Source organism: Schistocerca nitens, chromosome 8 (genome assembly GCF_023898315.1).
Source record: "Schistocerca nitens isolate TAMUIC-IGC-003100 chromosome 8, iqSchNite1.1, whole genome shotgun sequence".
NCBI classification, from domain to species: domain Eukaryota; kingdom Metazoa; phylum Arthropoda; class Insecta; order Orthoptera; family Acrididae; genus Schistocerca; species Schistocerca nitens.
Genome location: NC_064621.1, coordinates 137,000,652 through 137,019,625, shown reverse-complemented (window position 1 = coordinate 137,019,625; position 18,974 = coordinate 137,000,652). Strand labels below are relative to the sequence as shown.

At 42.7% G+C, this 18,974-nt stretch overlaps 1 protein-coding gene across 1 annotated transcript in view; it reads right to left on the bottom strand.

Annotated features, from left to right (window-relative positions):
- Positions 1-3,441: 3,441 nt before the first annotated feature.
- The window catches only part of LOC126199449 (uncharacterized), an 89,038-nt gene continuing 73,505 nt past the window's right edge, over positions 3,442-18,974 (bottom strand). The window contains exon 3 of the mRNA XM_049936368.1: positions 3,442-3,553. Within this exon, the coding sequence (XP_049792325.1) occupies positions 3,442-3,553 (112 nt within the window). The remainder of the gene's footprint in view (positions 3,554-18,974) is intronic.

Sequence of the window (18,974 nt, the reverse complement as noted above, 5' to 3'; positions counted from 1 at the left end):
TTCCTTGTTTTATCAACTTCATTACAGCTTCTTAAATATCTCATGAGCTTCATCTCTGCTGCTTGCATACGTGATTTTTCTTTTTTTGTTACTGTGCATCACTTGGAACTATACACAAAGATAAGTACAGCCATAACCTTATACAATTTCGTTTGTGTTTTTTTTCTTGTTTTTCTTCCCAAAGTTCTTCCAACTGATCCGAAGATGTCCTTATATTTATTAGTATTTTTCTCAGTGTCTCTGTCATAGTTGAAACTAATTTTACATCCTAGATAATTGAAGCGGGATATTTGTTCTAAGATTTTCTCATTATTGTCATTTTCGATCTGGGTGGTTTCTTTCCTTTGGAAGCCATTATCTTTCTTTTATATGCAGATATAGTTAAGTTGTAATATACTGAGTTTGGCTCAATCTATATACAGCTCTTTGTAAATTATCTTCTGCTTCCTGTATAATTATCTGGTCAGCACCATCTAACAGTGTATTTAGTAGTACACTAAATACTATTTTAATTCCTAAGTGTATTTCATCCTTTCACTTCATAACTAGGTCGCCAATATATAAGTTAAATAAGGTAGGTTAGAGACTGCGCCTTGTTGAACATCTTGATTTATTATTATTTCATCTGACATTTTCGAATGTGAACACACAACTATTTTTGTATTTACATATAGAGTCTTTATGGTATTAATAAGACGTTTTGGAAAACGTTTTATTTCAAATATTTTTCACAAAAGAGGTCTTGTTACCTCATCAACCTGTATTCCATTCTTCAGGTAGAGAACAGTTCTTCCAACACGTATTTAAGAAACAGAGGAAGCAAAATCGTAAAATGGTTCCCCAGTATTTGGTAATTTAGCATTAAAGCCATCTAGGCCAGTAGCTTTCCTATTTTTTGTTAATTTAAGGTTACTTTTAATTCTGTTGTGTCTATTTGATCTACAGAGTTATTATTAATTTTTATGGAATAACTTTCTTCACAATCTTCATCATACCGTAAATTTTTGTAACACTGCGTCCATTGGTTTTCTGTTATTATGTTAGTATTTGCAGCATCTTTTTCCATTTTATTTGTATGCTTCGTGAGTTTAAACACTATATTCTGTCTTCTGAGAATGTCATGTTCAATGTTAGCAATGAATCTTTCCTAGGATTCACTATGGTATCTTTTTTTTTAATTCTTTGTTTTATTTCTTGTCTGTTTATATTTTTCGCAGGCTTCATTTGTTCGTGCTTGTGAATAAGTGTTATAAACATTTTGTTTATGTTTAATATTTTTAGCTATTTCTGTATTCCATTTTTTCAGACCCCTATTCCAGTTTGATACTTTACTTTTCCCTAGTACCTCATTACCCTATTTTCAACATTGCTGTTTCTAATCTTTACAGTATTCCACTTTTTCAGACCCCTATTCCAATTTGACACTTTTCTTTTCCCTAGTACCTTGTTAGCTATTTTCAACATTGCTGTTTTTAATCTTTCCACTCTTCTTCAATATTGTCTTTAGTTTCAACGATTTGCAATTCCGGTGTGAGTATTGATATAAGCACTTCATGCTTTCTTCCTCTAGAAGATGTGTACAGGAGTAAAGAATAGACAGGGCCTATTTCCACACCCGCAGTGAGGTGTAAGACGCGGGAGCTGGTGGTTTTATGGTTACATGGCATAGTCGGGTGATATAAAGGATCCATTGAGGTGGAAATTTTTTATTAGAAGTTCACAGGTCTATAATTTGAAACGGAGATCGGCGTGCTACACATAATCATATACTCTTCAATGGCCGAGGGAAACAAAGATGGCATTTTTCAATTGTTGATATGGCGGAATAGGAACTGAGTCACATTTGTGGCACGCTGGAAAATGCGAAGCCAGGACATACTGGTTGACAGGGAGGGATATGTGCAAAGTTAGGTATTTACAGGAATGTTGTTGGAAGTGCTTTCAAAGCTCTTGCTGAACATTGAGATATATCTGACAGGATGGCAGGAGGCGATACTTGCGAGCTTTCTCAATAGAACGGATTATTTCATGTGCAGTTATGTTGTCTTCTTTTATATGGTACTGTGCTACAAATTTCAATTTTTGATTTGAATGTTGTGTTACGACTTCTGCACCACTCATTAGCAGCAGACAATTATTTATTGAACTTTCTTTACAATTTTTCCCTCGTCGTCGCTGCCCAGCCCTGCGGATCGCTCCGCCTAGCTGCTGCTGTGTAGATTCTCCGACAATGCGCGCAACGAGCGCCGCTGATCGCACTTGGGAGCCTCAGGCCACCAGTGCTCCGCTGAAGCCAAGATGCCCTGTGGTTGAGATGAACTCGTCGCCGCTCGGCGTCCCAGTACGGGCATGCCCACGGAGCCACGTCGCCGTGAGATCAGCTGTCGATGCCTGCTGCAGCAGCGGTTGAGAAGCCGTCAGTCTCGACGTCCGCGAGGTCCCGTCATAGACGGACCACGCGCCGTGGGGCCAGCTGCCGACACCTGCTGCACCGGCAGCTGGGAAGCCGTCAGTCACGATGTCCATGAGGTCCCGTCATGGACGGACCACGCACCATGGGGCCGGGTTGCCGTGAAGTCTAGGTGTCAGTCCCCGGCGGCGCCTGTGACCAAGACCACGCTGCGGCCGGTCCTGCTGGAAGTTCTCGCTGTAGTTAGTCAGCCATGCTGCCGACCGAACTCGGGCCGACCTCCAGAGCTGAAGTTGACACCTGGCGGTGAACAGATGACTCCTGCAAGCTGGAGCAGACTTCCGGAATCGTCACCTACGAAGACTGAACAATCGGACACGGACCAGGTCCGTCCTCAGATCCGAACTGCTTCCTAATGGCTTCTGTCTGTTGCTGCCTGCGCTCCACTATTTATATCTGGCAGGAGGACGTTTTTTACCCTTGGTGGTAGCTTTTTGTTATTACTCCAGCAGTATATTGCAGCGTAACTTAATGTGCTGGCCTCACTTCCCCTTGCCCGCATCTCGTGGTCGTGCGGTAGCGTTCTCGCTTCCCACGCCCGGGTTCCCGGGTTCGATTCCCGGCGGGGTCAGGGATTTTCTCTGCCTCGTGATGGCTGGGTGTTGTGTGTTGTCCTTAGGTTAGTTAGGTTTAAGTAGTTCTAAGTTCTAGGGGACTGATGACCATAGATGTTAAGTCCCATAGTGCTCAGAGCCATTTTTGAACCTCACTTCCCCTTACTCAGCACTCTCCAGGCTTCGCTCGGCGCTCGGTCTGTGTGCGTACTTGCGTCAGCCTGTTGGTAGACTGCTGCTGTCAGCAAGGCTATCTGTGCTGTGGTCGCTGGCGTGCCTCTGTTTTGCCATTCTCCACTGCGTGAAGCAATGCTTACTACATGTGGACGCAACAGTTGTAAAATACAAGTAGAAGACTAATTACGTCTAATGTAAAACATCAGTGTCGTGACAGAGTTCAGCAGGACGAGGAGGGACTCACGTGAGCAGCAGGTGGCTGAGCTCGGCGAGCAGCGAGTCCTGGCGCAGTGGCGTCTCGGCGGCCTCACATATGGCGCGCAGCACACACGCTCGTCCGTCCACTCCCATGCTGTAAACGAGCAGGTTGGTAAAGTTACAAAAATCATAGTAGTCATCATATATCGAATGCGGGAGCTACAGGTTACTAGACTGTAATCAGGACAGCACAGAGCTAGCCCGTGAAGCTGAGGTAGCAACAGATGAAAACGAATGAAATCTGTTGAATAAGGGACGAAAAACACGTTTGGGCAGCCACATCACAGATGATATTTCCCTTGAAATAGGGCACTAAAGTGACCATGTCATACAGGTTCCTCAAATAATCAAAGTAAATCCATTTGTACGGGGTGTTCGTGAAGTCTCTCCGCAGTGCCGTATGATTGTTAGCCTGCCTGGGTTACTTCCCTTCAAGTGGAAGGAAAAAATTAGAACTTTTCAAATACAGTCGTGCAAGAACTGAAAAATACTGATCATGGCAACAGACTGCATTATTGCCAATGGTTCAAAAATTTCGTTCGACAAAAGGGAAGGGATATTCTCAATGAAACGTTTTTCACTGATGAAGCGTCGTTTCATTTATCTGGGTACACGAACTCGCAAAATTATCGAATGTGGAGTACTGCAAATCTATCGTGTATTCATGAGGAACCACTTCATACTGCCCACCGAGCGAGGTGGCGCAGTGGTTAGCACACTGGACTCGCATTCGGGAGGACGACGGTTCAATCCCGCGTCCGGCCATCCTGATTTAGGTTTTCCGTGATTTCCCTAAATCGCTCCAGGCAAATGCCGGAATGATTCCTCTGAAAGGGCACGGCCGACTTCCTACCCTAATCCGATGAGACCGATGACCTCGCTGTTTCGTCTCTTTCCGCAAAACCAACCAAGCAACTTCATTCTGTGAACATAGGAGTTTGGATTGCAATTTCTGGACGTCGGATTGTGGGTCCCATATTTTTCAACGAAACAATAAACGCACAACGATACTACAGTGATATTCTGTATCCATTCATAGAGGAAGTTCTGTTAAGTGAAATACTGCCACGCGGGATTAGCCGAGCGGTCTCAAGCGCTGATCCCGGCGGAGGTTCGAGCCCTCCCTCGGGCATGGGTGTGTGTGTTTGTCCTTAGGATAATTTAGATTAAGTAGTGTGTAAGCTTAGGGACTGATGACCTTAGAAGCTAAGTCCCATAAGATTTCACACACATTTGAACATTTTTGAAATACTGGTTATTTTCAACAAGATGGTGCAACCGCGCATACAGCTCGCGTTTCAATGCCACTGCTTGCTGATGTTTTTTGTGATTGCATAATTTCACGGGGACTTTGGCCCCACTATCGCCTGACCTAACACCATCTGACTTTTTCTTCTGGGGTGCAGCGAAAGCAACTGTCTATAAAAACCGGCCATTTCCATCGATGAATTGAAAACTGCAGTATCCACTTTCACTGCTTCTGTTACAGAAGAAATGTTACAGCTTGTGTTTGGAAACATGATTAGTCGAATTGAACTGTGTAGTCAACAACATGGGGGACGCCGGCCGGGGTGGCCGAGCGGTTCTGGGCGCTACAGTCTGGAACCGCGCGATCACTACGGTCGCAGGTTCGAATCCTGTCTCGGGCATGGATGTGTGTGATGTCCTTAGGTTAGTTAGGTTTAAGTAGTTCTAAGTTCTAGGGGACTGATGACCTCAGAAGTTAAGTCCCATAGTGCTCAGAGCCATTTGAACCATTTTGAACATGGGGGACACTTTCAACATATAATGTGAAAATTTGTAAGTAAAAATGAATATTCAATAAATTAATAACTTGTATTTCACCGAGTTTTATTTCGGTATATTCTCTGTGGCATATGGTACGCGCGGCTAACAATCATCACGCCACTGCGGAGAGACTTTTTGAACACCCCGTATATACAAAATTTGTTAAAAAAGTCGCTTTGTCTGAAAGGTGGTGGTACAGTGTTTTGACACAAACCTTGGCTGCCGGCTGGTCACTGCAGTTACTATTAGCTGAGTCGCTCACTTAACCCTCCGTTACTCGCGCGAAAATTCGTGAGATGGTCACTCGCGCGGATGACGGGCGTCATCCACAAAGCAAGCTGTCTATTTGAATACTTTGAACGGTCTTTATGACTGATTTTATGATTTTTTATTAAATCTAAATATAATAATTTAATATTCGTACACAGTATAATATATTCCAACGTTTGAAACAGTTCGACCATTCGAAGTACAGTATCTTCATCTGAATTACTAGCATTACATGGTCCCTCTGGTTGCTTACCGACGTACGGTTCTAAATTAAAAGTGTAAGCTGTTTTTACATCAACCAAAGCAAACACTTTTAACCCATACTTTGGTGGTTTGCTAGGGATATATTGCCTGAATGAATGGCCAGTTTCCTCTAAATTCCAAAAGCTGTTCGTCAACAGTAAGATATTCACTAGGTGAAAAATATTTTTGGCAATTGTTCGTGAAAGGTTCAACTACCTCTCTGATAGGAACCAACTTGTTAGTCTCTCTGCGAACACCTCTATCATGGATATTATCAAACCTAAGACATCAACAGAAACCTGAATCAGTTTCCACTTACGCATAAATAACATGATTGAAGTCCTTTTCCCTTTGAGTTATCCCACAATTTCGATATACTCTTCCTAGAACATCTCAAAGATCCACACAGATATAACAAACCAATGAAAGCTCTGATCTCTATCGCATCTGTTTCTTTAGCATCCCTTTCCCTAGAGAAGTTACCACGAACTTCACTGATGGATATATTAGTGCATGTTGCGGTAATGCTTATTATGTTTTCGTCCAAGAACAAATTAAGAATTTCTATTTCTGTCTTTTTTATAAGTGTTTGATATTATGGTCCAGGCCAATGCGTAATAACATTGCAGGATCTGCTTGTAACAATGGTAGGATATTTATTTTTCCGCCGTTTAGTTATTCCATCTTTCCCTAAAAGAAATGCATCCTCTTGAGTGACTCATATTCATCATTCTCTGGCACTTCTTGTTCTGTTCCTGAATCATGACCACTTTAATTAACACAGTCCTCAGTCTCTGAGTCAGCGCTATCACTGTGGGCGTCTTCATCTTTCAGTCATTGAATCATTTCAACCATACATTAGGATCTCTACTAAACTCTGTCCGAGGTTTTTTTGCTTTTAACATTTCCTCCACAATGTAAAAATAAAGAGAATACTAGGCAACACGGAAGGTAACTGCAGTCAGTTTCAGTGAGCCCAAATTTACGCAAATGAAAGATCAATTGAATCTTGGAAAGCAATAAAGTAATACAGACTTACTTTGTTTCAGATTGTGGCAGCAGAGCTCGCGCGGATGACTGGTGTCCTCCAGACTATAATGATGTGACTGAAAGCCAACAATGATTGGAGCTAACTGCTGGTGAGTTAACAGAAAGGTACTGAAAATGGCGCGGTCTCAATCCTGCCCTGTCAGACAAAATTGAGCGGGAAAGTCATGTGGATGACGAGTGTCATCCACGCGAGCGACGGACGGTTAATGTGCCAATAAAAGTGGCCGTCCCTGAGGATTCTTCAGAAGTCAAGCCATTTATACAGTCTGGCAATATTGCAGGATGCAGAAGTTTCTGGAGGAAGTGTTGTCTTCCAATGATGTTGTAGTACTGTACCGACTTGTGGCGTAGTGACAGCAATTCGTACACTACAGACGCGAAGTCACGAGTTCGAGTCTCCTACTACCATTAATTTCTTAAACCCAGAATTGTTAGTTTGCCAGAAGTACCATTCCGATGTCCAAATTCAAAGGCAATTTGGTTCACTTTTCAGCCTATAAGTAATACTGAACCTTCGAGGAGGGTTTCCACAGAAGAATTCCTGGCTGCATCAATATTAGAACAATGTATGCTCAGAGAGCACGCTAAGGCCACAAGCCACGGGCCTCCCGACGCCAGCCGCCATCCGATCAAGTGATCGTGAATGGCACACATTGGGCTCGTTACTGCTCTTACGCTGGCAAGCATATAACTGTTTATTATTGTAGTTTTATTTTCCGCGTGAAATAACTTCAATAAACCCACTGAACACAATGCAGTAACAGCTAGGGTGCCGCCATTCCTCTTGCAGCAGATATCGTGAGCCCGCATCTCGTGGTCGTGCGGTAGCGTTCTCGCTTCCCACGCCCGGGTTCCCGGGTTCGATTCCCGGCGGGGTCAGGGATTTTCTCTGCCTCGTGATGGCTGGGTGTTGTGTGCTGTCCTTAGGTTAGTTAGGTTTAACTAGTTCTAAGTTCTAGGGGACTTATGACCACAGCAGTTGAGTCCCATAGTGCTCAGAGCCAGATATCGTGAGGAATAATGAAATGTGCGAACTACGAGTTATCTGCGGCAAAATTGAGTAGGTATGTAAATTCGAAACGTTTATGTTAGGCTTGATGGCTAGAAGATTATTATGAGTGTATTTATAAATTATCGATTTCAATAGTGATTAAAATTCTTCTGGGTATTATGCCGTGTCATTGCTAAAAACTAACAACAATAATAAACTAAAACCGACGTTTCGGCCGAATTGCAACGACCTTACTCGTGCCCTGAGGAAGGCCGTTGCAATTCGGCCGAAATGTCGGTTTTAGTTTATTATTGTTGTTAGTTTTTAGCAATGACGCGGCGTAATACCCAGAAGAATTTTAATCACTATGACACCGGCCGCGGAAGTCTACGTTCTTATATCGTTTTTTACTTTACATTCTAGATTTAGCTTGCAATTATGTCTTGAATTTTGCATACTTAAAAGTTTATGTGTTACAAAATAGAGTCCCAAGTGGAAGAAAGTCCAACATTTGTGAAACGTCGTCCGCTTTGCTTTTAGCAGAGGGGTGAAGGCAGCGTAGGCCATTAGAAATATTTATGTCGTGGTTAGATCGAGTTTTGTCAGAGGAATCACGACATAAAATGGTTTTTCCGATTCACGAGAGATGACATAAATGATTTTAGACGTTCAAGAAGTCCCAACAATTAGAAAATGTAATGAAGTAGTACCATTTATCATTCGTTCGACGTTTGCATTCAATGCGCAATGCGTAGGAGTACTGCAAGCCATAATTCAACACAGGAAAGTTCAAGTGGGTGACTGTATCATCAGTTTTGCGTTACTGTACTCAGTTCACACATCGAGTGTCCCTATGCAGTATTGTTAACGCCTTTGTGTTTGTTTCAGCGTAAAGACAAGCGCCGGCACGACGATGAAGAATGGAAGAGCAGGGAGGGTTGTGAGCCGACGTCAGCCAATAGTACGCTGACGAACCCGGCACTACGGCTGGAGTGACATCTATACGATGAGAATATAAGCGCCGCGCGGCCTAGCCGCGGCCGCAGAGGGGGACTAGCCGTCATACAAATGCTACAGCAGTGACCTATGAGCTGTTTCGTTTTGTTTGCATTGAAATAGCGTATACCGAAGGACATTGATTACTTGCATGTCGCCATTTGCTTGCGACACACATTTATGAATACACAAAGTACACTACTGGCCATTAAAATTGCTACACCAAGGAGAAATGCAGATGATAACGGGTATTCATTGGACAAATATATTATACTAGAACTGACATGTGATTACATTTTCACGCAATTTGGGAGCATAGATCTCGAAACATCAGTACCCAGAACAACCACCTCTGGCCGTAATAACGGCCTTGATACGCCTGGGCATTGAGTCAAACAGAGCTTGGATAGCGTGTACAGGTACAGCTGCCCATGCAGCTTCAACACGATACCATAGTTCATCAAGAGTAGTGACTGGCGCATTGTGACGAGCCAGTAGCTCGGCCACTCTTGACCAGACGTTTTCAATTGGTGAGAGATCTGGAGAATGTGCTGGCAAGGGCAGCAGTCGAACATTTTCTGTATCCAGAAAGGCCTGTACAGGACCTGCAACATGCGGTCGTGCGTTATCCTGCTGAAATGTAGTGTTTCGCAGGGATCGAATGAAGGGTAGAGCCACGGGTCGTAACATATCTGAAATGTAACGTCCAATATTCAAAGTGCCATCAATGTGAACAAGAGGTGACTAAGACGTGCAACCAATGGCACCCCATACCATCACGCCGGGCGATGTGCCAGTATGGAGATGACGAATACATGTTTCCAATGTGCGTTCACCGCGATGTCGCCAAACACGGATGCGAGCACCATGATGCTGTAAACAGAACCTGGATTCATCCGAAAAAATGACGTTTTGCCATTCGTGCACCCAGGTTCGACGTTGAGTACATCATCGCAGGTGCTCCTATCTGTGATGCAGCGTCAAGGGTAACCGCAGCCATGGTCTTTGAGCTGATAGTCCATGCTACTGCAAACGTCGTCGAACTTTTCGTGCAGATGGTTGTTGCCTTGCAAACGTCCCCATCTGTTGACTCAGGGATCGAGACGTGGCTGCACGATCCGTTACAGCCATGCGGATAAGATGTCTGTCATCTCGACTGCTAGTAATACGAGGCCGTTGGGATCCAGCACGACGTTCCGTATTACCCTCCTGAATCCACCGATTCCATCTTCTGCTAACAGTCATTGGATCTCGACCAACGCGAGCAGCAATGTCGCGATACGATAAACCGCAATCGCGATAGGCTACAATATGACCTTTATCAAAGTCGGAAACGTGATGGTACGCATTTCTCCTCCTTACACGAGGCATCACAACAACATTTCAGCAGGCAACGCCGGTCAACTGCTGTTTGTGTATGAGAAATCGGTTGGAAACTTTCCTCATCTCGTCACGTTGTAGGTGTCACCACTGGGGCCAACCTGGCGTGAATGCTCTGAAAAGCTAATCATTTGCATATCACAGCATCTTCTTCCTGTCGGTTAAATTTCGCGTCTTTAGCACGTCATCTTCGTGGTGCAGCAATTTTAATGGCCAGTAGTGTATTGTCAATTTAACTTACTGTAGTAAACTCCGTTAATATGATTTGCTTGAATTGTTGTCTAGCGATCCAAGAAAACATCTTCCTAGGCAACGTATATTAGACGAGTGAGCAGGATACTACAATGTTAACCTCATAAGAAGAAATTAATGGCTAAACTCTAACAATAGGGTAGTCTGAATATACAATGATTTGGATCTCGTGACTCAATAAGGTTATTGTGTACTATGAACTGCTCCCGAGGGGTGTGTCCATGGAAGCTGTCTCTTATTGCCAATGACTGAGACACCTTTCGGTGACAGTGCAAGAAAAAGAACCAAGAACAGTGCATCGAGTGTTGCTACTGCGCGTTAACGCTCGCCTGCAATCAACTGATTTTACAGAAGGACCTGTCAAGGAGAAAGGTTTCAGGACGAAGAGTCACTGTGAATATGACAGTGTTCATTCCGAATCTGGTGTGTACCACTTTGTACACAAAGGTAAATTACGGGCTACACAGTGATGCAGCAACTGTCGTTGTAGGAAAGCTGGACAGAAGCAGAAATGGTCAGAGAAAAAGTAACACAGCAGACAGAAGTTTTACTTAACTTGTATTCCCCAAATGTACGAACACTCATTAGAAATGATGCAAGAAGAAATAGTCCTGTTATCAATGTCAACAGGAAGAGCCTCCAAGGAGGAATGTACCGAGTGTCTTCCGCAGGCCTTCCTATATTGTGGCAAGACAGGGCGCTTGAAGTGCAGAGCTCCTGGAGGCATGGCTCAGTGGGTGTGCACCATTGGGTCCGCCAGATCTTACACGATTGCTACAGGCAATGGACAGAATCTTCTAATTCTGTTACCAACTCTGATACGCTGATAGGGTTGTGTCGATTCGTGATACCACAGAATCAGTAGCTTTCTACAAGTGTGGACAGTATTATATACCTGACCACTGAGAGACTGCTTACAAATATGTGAGAAAATTATTGTTATTATGATTAATTTCTCTGGCTAAATGGCTCTGAGCACTATGGGACTTAACAGCTATGGTCATCAGTCCCCTAGAACTTAGAACTACTTAAACCTAACTAACCTAAGGACAGCACACAACACCCAGCCATCACGAGGCAGAGAAAATCCCTGACCCCGCCGGGAATCGAACCCGGGAAGATTAATTTCTCTCTTTTCACTGTTGTGTATAATAAACTATTGGAAAAACTGTGAAAATTAAACATTTTACTGATACATATGAGTAGCAAAGTAGCATAATAAATTAAGGATGAAGTGCCTAAATTGGTACCAAATTAATTAATAAGACATTATGCACTTTGAACATTGAAACCACTCTGCATCTAGGTGCTGTTCTGAATCAGACTCAGACGGAATGGATATCTAGCAGCACAAAATATTGTGCCATAACTGTATATTCACAAAAAACCTACAATATCCCTTGCAGAAGCGAAAACTACAGCCATTAAAAAGCATGCAATACTGTAAGTTTCTCAGCCACATATACGACATGCTGAAAATAGCGGGAAAACTCACGGTGGAGGATTTTGTGAAGTTTTTCCTTATTAATTTTCTATCTTGCTGCTTGTAGCTCTGTGTAGAAAAGGAAAAAAGCTTGGCTCCATCAAGATTGGAAGAGGGAGCTGTTGGTACGTGGGTCACTCCAAAAGAAATGCACACTATTTTTGTAAAAGTACAGTTTTCATTCTGCATGTGTGAACGTTTTACAGTGTGTAGATACATCCTTCCCGCTTGTTTTCAAACTTGTTCAACATGTTCCCGTGAGTGGCGCCGTCACAGCATGTCTTCAAGATGGCTGCTACACTTGACGTTCGTCAGAAGCAACGTGCTGTCATAGAATTCCTGTGCTGTGAAAACGAGACAGTGGGAAACATCCACAACAGGTTGAAAAAGGTGTATGAAGATGCTGCTGTCGATCGCAGTACAGTTAGTCGGTGGGCAAGCAGGTTACGTGATGAAAGCGGGCACGACAATATTGAGGATTATCCTCGCAGCGCCAGGCCTCGTACTGCACAAACTCCAGACAATGTGCAGAGAGTTAACGAATTGGTGACCGCTGACAGACGCATCACAGTGAACGAAATGTCACGCTACGATGGGATAAGGGAAGGAAGTGTTTGCAGAATACTGAAAGTGTTGGCGTAAAAAAAGGTTTGTGCCCGGTGGGTTCCCAGGATGTTGACAGTGGCTCACAAAGAAACAAGAAAAACGGTACGCAGCGAACTTTTGGAACAGTGCGAGAATGGTGGAGATGAATTTCTTGGAACAATTGTGACAGGTGATGAAACATGGCTCCATCATTTTTCACCAGAGACGAAGAGGCAATCAATGGAGTGGCATCCTGCAAATTCACCCAAGAAAAAAAAAATTCAAAACCACCCTTCTGCTGGAAAATTTATGGCTACGGTGTTTTTCGATTCCGAAAGACTCTTGCTTGTGGACATCATGCCAAGTGGAACCACCATAAATTATGATGCATATGTGACGACACTGAAGAAACTTCAAGCTCGACTGAGTCGTGTTCGACCACATCGCCAAAAGTAGGATGTTTTGCACGACAATGCACGGCCACATGTCAGTCAAAAAACCATGGAAGCCATCACAAAACTCGGATAGACAACACTGAAACACCCACTTTACAGTCCTGACCTGGCTCCATGTGACTATGATGTCTTTGGGAAACCAAAAGAGTCTCTTCGTGGAATAAGGTATGAAGATGATGACTCCCTTGTGCACGCTGCCAAACAGTGGCTCCAACAGGTTGGTCCAGAATTTTACCGTGCGGGTATGCAGGCGCTCGATCCAAGATGGCGTAAGGCAGTTGAGAGGGATGGAAATTATGTCGAGAAATGAAAATATTGTTCCTAAAGAATGTATCTACACACTGTAAAACTTTCAATCATGTAGAATAAAATATGGATTTAAAAAAATAGTGTGCATTTCTTTTGGAGTGACCCTCGTATCTTCACTGTTTGGCGCGAACATGTAGCTAGCGAAGAATTGCGTCATTTATCTCTCTCTCACATTGTCCCAGTGGTGACTAATATAGATACTCACAACGGAAATGATGAAACTAACTGTAGTTTCTGTGTGCAATGGTTTTCCTGCACCCAAAACCATAAACTAATAACCCGATGTCACCAGTTAGGTGAAAATCGCTCAGATCATTCAATGGAAATGACAAGAAAGTATCAGACGAATTTGGTAGGATAGTTCTGTGGCATCCAGGAAGCAACTATGTGATCACAGAGCTATCAAACATACTCTGCACTGTTACCAAGTCTATATTATACTGGTGGGCGGAAGAATACATTTCCATAGCCATTGTGTTTCTGGAGTGGGTGCAGAAGTGAGGAGCACAAGTTGCCGTCAAAGGCCAAGAATATTGAATGTATGAGCCAACGAGCTTTATTCCAATTTTTGTAGCTAGGATTAGAGGCTCAGTTATCAATAGCACACCCATGCTCTGACTGTAAACTAAACATCGTTAATCAACAACTGTCGCAATTATTTTTGTTCTTATGTCTTAAGCACACTGTAAACTAAGCTCATTCACCAGATATGGTTCATTTTTTTGGAGAATCTTAAGTGGTTATACTGTAAACATTAAGAGTAGAAAACATGTATTTCGATCATTGTAGACATATAAAATGTTCTTCTTAAGAACACTGTTTTTGGCACTACTCCCAAAACAAAGGAATACACATGAAATGAAATGAAATGATCGTATGGCATTGTTGGCCGCCATATTGCAAGTCCTTTTTAGTTGACGCCACTTCGGCGACTTGCAAGTCAATGATGATGAAATGATGATGAAGAACACACAACACCCAGTCATCACGAGGCAGACAAAATCCCTTACCTCACTCCAGGCAAATGCCCGGATGGTTTCTCTGAAAGGGCACGGCCGACTTCCTTCCCTATCCTTCCCTAATCCGATGAGACTGATGACCACGCTGTCTGGTCTCCTTCCCCAAACAACCAAACCAAACCAATCCCTGACCCGCCGGGAATCGAACCCAGGACTCCGTGCACCGGAAGCGAGAACGCTACCGCAAGACCACGAGCTACGGACAGGAATACACATGAAAGAGAACGACACAGCATTAACTGCAAAATGTGAAATTCCACAGACCAGTTTCGTAATCCAGGAATAACACACTGTTTTGAAACTAAGAAAGGGTAGTTTGTAAGGAAACCATTTGCAGTAGTGTATAGAATATGTTATCCATAAGGAAAACTTTCATTCGGTTTCTGAAAACTAAAAGAACGAAAGGTATCAACAATTGGAATGATTACAATAGCAGCTGATAATTCCTGTCTTGTGCCAGCTTCTTCATCTCGGAGAAACACTTACACTGTTCGTCTTCAATTACTTATTCAATATGCCCAATCCTTGTCTTCTCCTACGGTTTTTATCCTCTAAAGTTCTGTCTAGCAGCATGGAAGTTGCTCCCTGATACCTAAACGCATGCTCTATCATCAATTCTCCCAAGAAAAATGTTAGGGAAACGAGGCAAATAGGTATAAGATGTAAATTTAATCTTAACGACTGTCCAAAATTAATGTTGAACTACCACGGTAACCTACTTCCAGGACTCACAAGTATTGAAAACTATCGCACAGGGTATCCAGTAAGCAGATAAAGATGACGAAAACGCAGAAGGGAAGAAAAACAAGGCCAAAGGTACAGTATGTGCCAAAGTTGATTCTCTTTCCCTTGTTAACATCAAGGTGTGTCTTTTGTAGCGCTTGGCGAAACTTTCTACAGATTTTCTGTCAGTAACAAAGATCCATTAACATGAAAGGATACTCTTGACTAAATTCTTGTCAGATCTTCAGCCGGATGAAACTGTCATCTGCACACAATATTTCCGCGGTCCACTTAGCCCCCGTTATCAGGTGAGGAAAGCTAAGCCGCTCAAGAATTTGACCTGTTAATATTCCTGGGAGTCTACATAGTCACAAAGGATGATCCTGGTTTCAAAACTGTAAAAAGTAGGACGACAGTTGTTTTCAGAAAAATGTATAAGCCAATGTGGTATAAAACACAGTCTCACAAATGATTAAACAATTTGCTTTGCAGTTCTTCGTCGGCCAGCGTACAAAATTCCCGACTGCTGTTCGCATACATCATATTTTGCTTCTATATAAATTCTACATTAAATGCGTTTTTCTAATACAAGTTGTACTCATTATTAACGAAAATGTAATTTTCACATGTTTTCAGGAATTTTTGGAAATTATTAATGGAAAATTAGGCTCAAAATGTTTTTTGACGAGAATAAGAAAGAAAATTTGGAAGACTGTGTCAGTTTCTAACGGAATTAAACGACACATAGAGGGGTCTGGTATTTTTCAACTTCAAGGCGTTTGGTGATCGCCTGATAGTCGTCGAATTGAGCAGAAATTTTACACAACTCTTTTTTTTATTGTTTTGAAGGGGGTAACGGATTGCGAGCAACAACAAGTTCGCTTTCAAAAATAAGAATACAGCTAACAACAAGAATGTTGCTAAGGGTCACACTAATGTATATGCACACCACTCTAAGAGGAATGTGCGCAGCTTGGGTTCTGTTGTGATCTCTCCCTGGGAGCGGTCCAAGTGCGACGTGGCTTTCCTGTGTTTTCAGTGCGTATTAGGAGCGACTACATCTCTAAGTTCTGCCGCCATTGCTAAAGTGGTTGGACTGCAGTTCACTCGTCACCCAGAACCCACACTTCCAAGGTAACAACACCACATACACTTATACAGTGATGTATTCTATCCTTATAAGCAATACCATCTGTAAAATTTTTCCATGCGACTGTCTATAGTGTATTATGTATGTCACTGACTGCATTAACAGCATTTTAATTGACTTTTTTTCTATAAAAGAAATGATGTGAAAGTTGTTATGAAACTGTATCTCAAATATTTATTTATTTTAAATTCTCTAAGCATACAGGCTGATATTTCTCTAAGGCAAAAATACCATTAATTTTCGAACAGACTCTTCTACCGCAGGACTGGTGAAGTACCGATGATTTTGGCGCGTTAAACCTTGGTGTATGTGAAAGTCACCATCGAAGTGAGTCAACTTCAGAAGCTGTCAATGGTACGAAGCAATGAAAACCAGATCAATATTACGAGGTGCATTCAAGTTCTGAGGCCTCCGATTTTTTTTCTAATTAACTACTCACCCGAAATCGATGAAACTGGCGTTACTTCTCAACGTAATCGCCCTGCAGACGTACACATTTTTCACAACGCTGACGCCATGATTCCATTGCAGCGGCGAAGGCTTCTTTAGGAGTCTGTTTGGACCACTGGAAAATCGCTGAGGCAATAGCAGCACGGCTGGTGAATGTGCGGCCACGGAGAGTGTCTTTCATTGTTGGAAAAAGCCAAAAGTCACTAGGAGCCAGGTCAGGTGAGTAGGGAGCATGAGGAAACATTTCAAAGTTGTTATCACGAAGAAACTGTTGCGTAACGTTAGCTCGATGTGCGGGTGCGTTGTCTTGGTGAAACAGCACACGCGCAGCCCTTCCCGGACGTTTTTGTTGCAGTGCAGGAAGGAATTTGTTCTTCAAAACATTTTCGTAGGATGCACCTGTTACCATAGTGCCCTTTGGAACGCAATGGGTAAGGATTACGCCCACGCTGTCCCAGAACATGGACACCATCATTTTTTCAGCACTGGCGGTTACCCGAAATTTTTTTGGTGGCGGTGAATCTGTGTGCTTCCATTGAGCTGACTGGCGCTTTGTTTCTGGATTGAAAAATGGCATCCACATCTCATCCATTGTCACAACCGACGAAAAGAAAGTCCCATTCATGCTGTTGTTGCGCGTCAACATTGCTTGGCAACATGCCACATGGGCAGCCATGTGGTCGTCCGTCAGCATTCGTGGCATCCACCTGGATGACACTTTTCGCATTTTCAGGTCGTCATGCAGGATTGTGTGCACAGAACCCACAGAAATGCCAACTCTGGAGGCGATCTGTTCAACAGTCATTCGGCGATCCCCCAAAACAATTCTCTCCACTTTCTCGATCATGTCGTGAGACCGGCTTGTGCGAGCCCGAGGTTGTTTCGGTTTGTTGTCACACGATGTTCTGCCTTCATTAAACTGTCACACCCACGAACACACTTTCGACACATCCATAACTCCATCACCACATGTCTCCTTCAACTGTCGATGAATTTCAATTGGTTTCACACCACGCAAATTCAGAAAACGAATGACTGCACGCTGTACAAGTAAGGAAAACGTTGCCCTTTTAAGTATTTAAAACAGTTCTCATTCTCGCCGCTGGCGGTAAAATTCCATCTGCCGTACGGTGCTGCCATCTCTGGGACGTATTGACAATGAACGCGGCCTCATTTTAAAACAATGCACATGTTTCTATCTCTTTCCAGTCCGGAGAAAAAAAATCGGAGGCCTTAGAACTTGAATGTACCTCGTATTTCAGACGCTTTGGATGGAAGAACAACGGTGTAGGCAGGCCATATTGAAGCTCACTTCACGATCTGGCAACAGTGGCCAATCTGGGGTCACCGGTCTTCTCACTGTTTGGACGCGGTCAGTTCCTCTCATGTACAAACCGCTTCATCTCAGCGTACCATTTGCACCAAACGTTCTTTATCATTTATTGTGTGCATTTCAATCTCTTTTCTTCCCCTACTACTTTTATCCTCAGCAGCTCCCAATAGTACCATGGGAGTTTCTTCTGGATGTCTTAACACATGTCCTATCGTCTTATGAAAATTGGAAAACATCAAATAATCCTGCTGGCCTGCAGCTTAGTTTTTTTTCTGACTGGACGCTGAAGGTCATTTGTCAACTGTAATAATGGAAGATAATTAGTTGTTTCATATGATTTTGTAAAAGGAGATTAGCTTTCTTTCTACTTGTCATCTGCGAAGAAAACAGAACCTATGTACGTTATATTATTACAAGTGTACATGTAGATGTTGAGATCTGTATTTTAAATTTAATTCTTTTCATTTCATGGGTAATAAGTGATTGTTTTCTGATTAAGAAAAACTTTATGTGAGATATCCTTACAATCCTTTTGCCAACTGATTCGTTTCAAAGCACTGCTTTATCTTACATAAGTTCAATGAGACAACAGTCAAAGTCTTATTATGTTACCGTGTGTAGTAAACTGAAAGAGCCACAAACTACACTGCTATACATTTAGATATTTTAGTAACAGAAAAATTTCTACTTCATAAATGCTTCTTCACGAATGATGTGTATAGAGATCTCGAACTAATTCAGTCGTTTTAGTAAAACTTAGAACTTAGCTGATTTTGAAGTGCGGAAAGACACATGGTACCGATATGAAGGTGCGGTGCTACTACTTTTCTCATCGTCTTGCTTTGTGCAAAAATAGAAAACTCACGGGAAACAAAGTACACTCGTCCTATTGGGACTGGTAACAGCTCTTAAATATAACAAATTGACAGTTGAAAAATCTAAAGGTGAGTTATACTGGTACATGGCTCGGTTGTAAGTATTGACACTGCAGTCGTCAACGGAACTGATCAATGGATCATCTGTCGCTGTGTGTTGTAT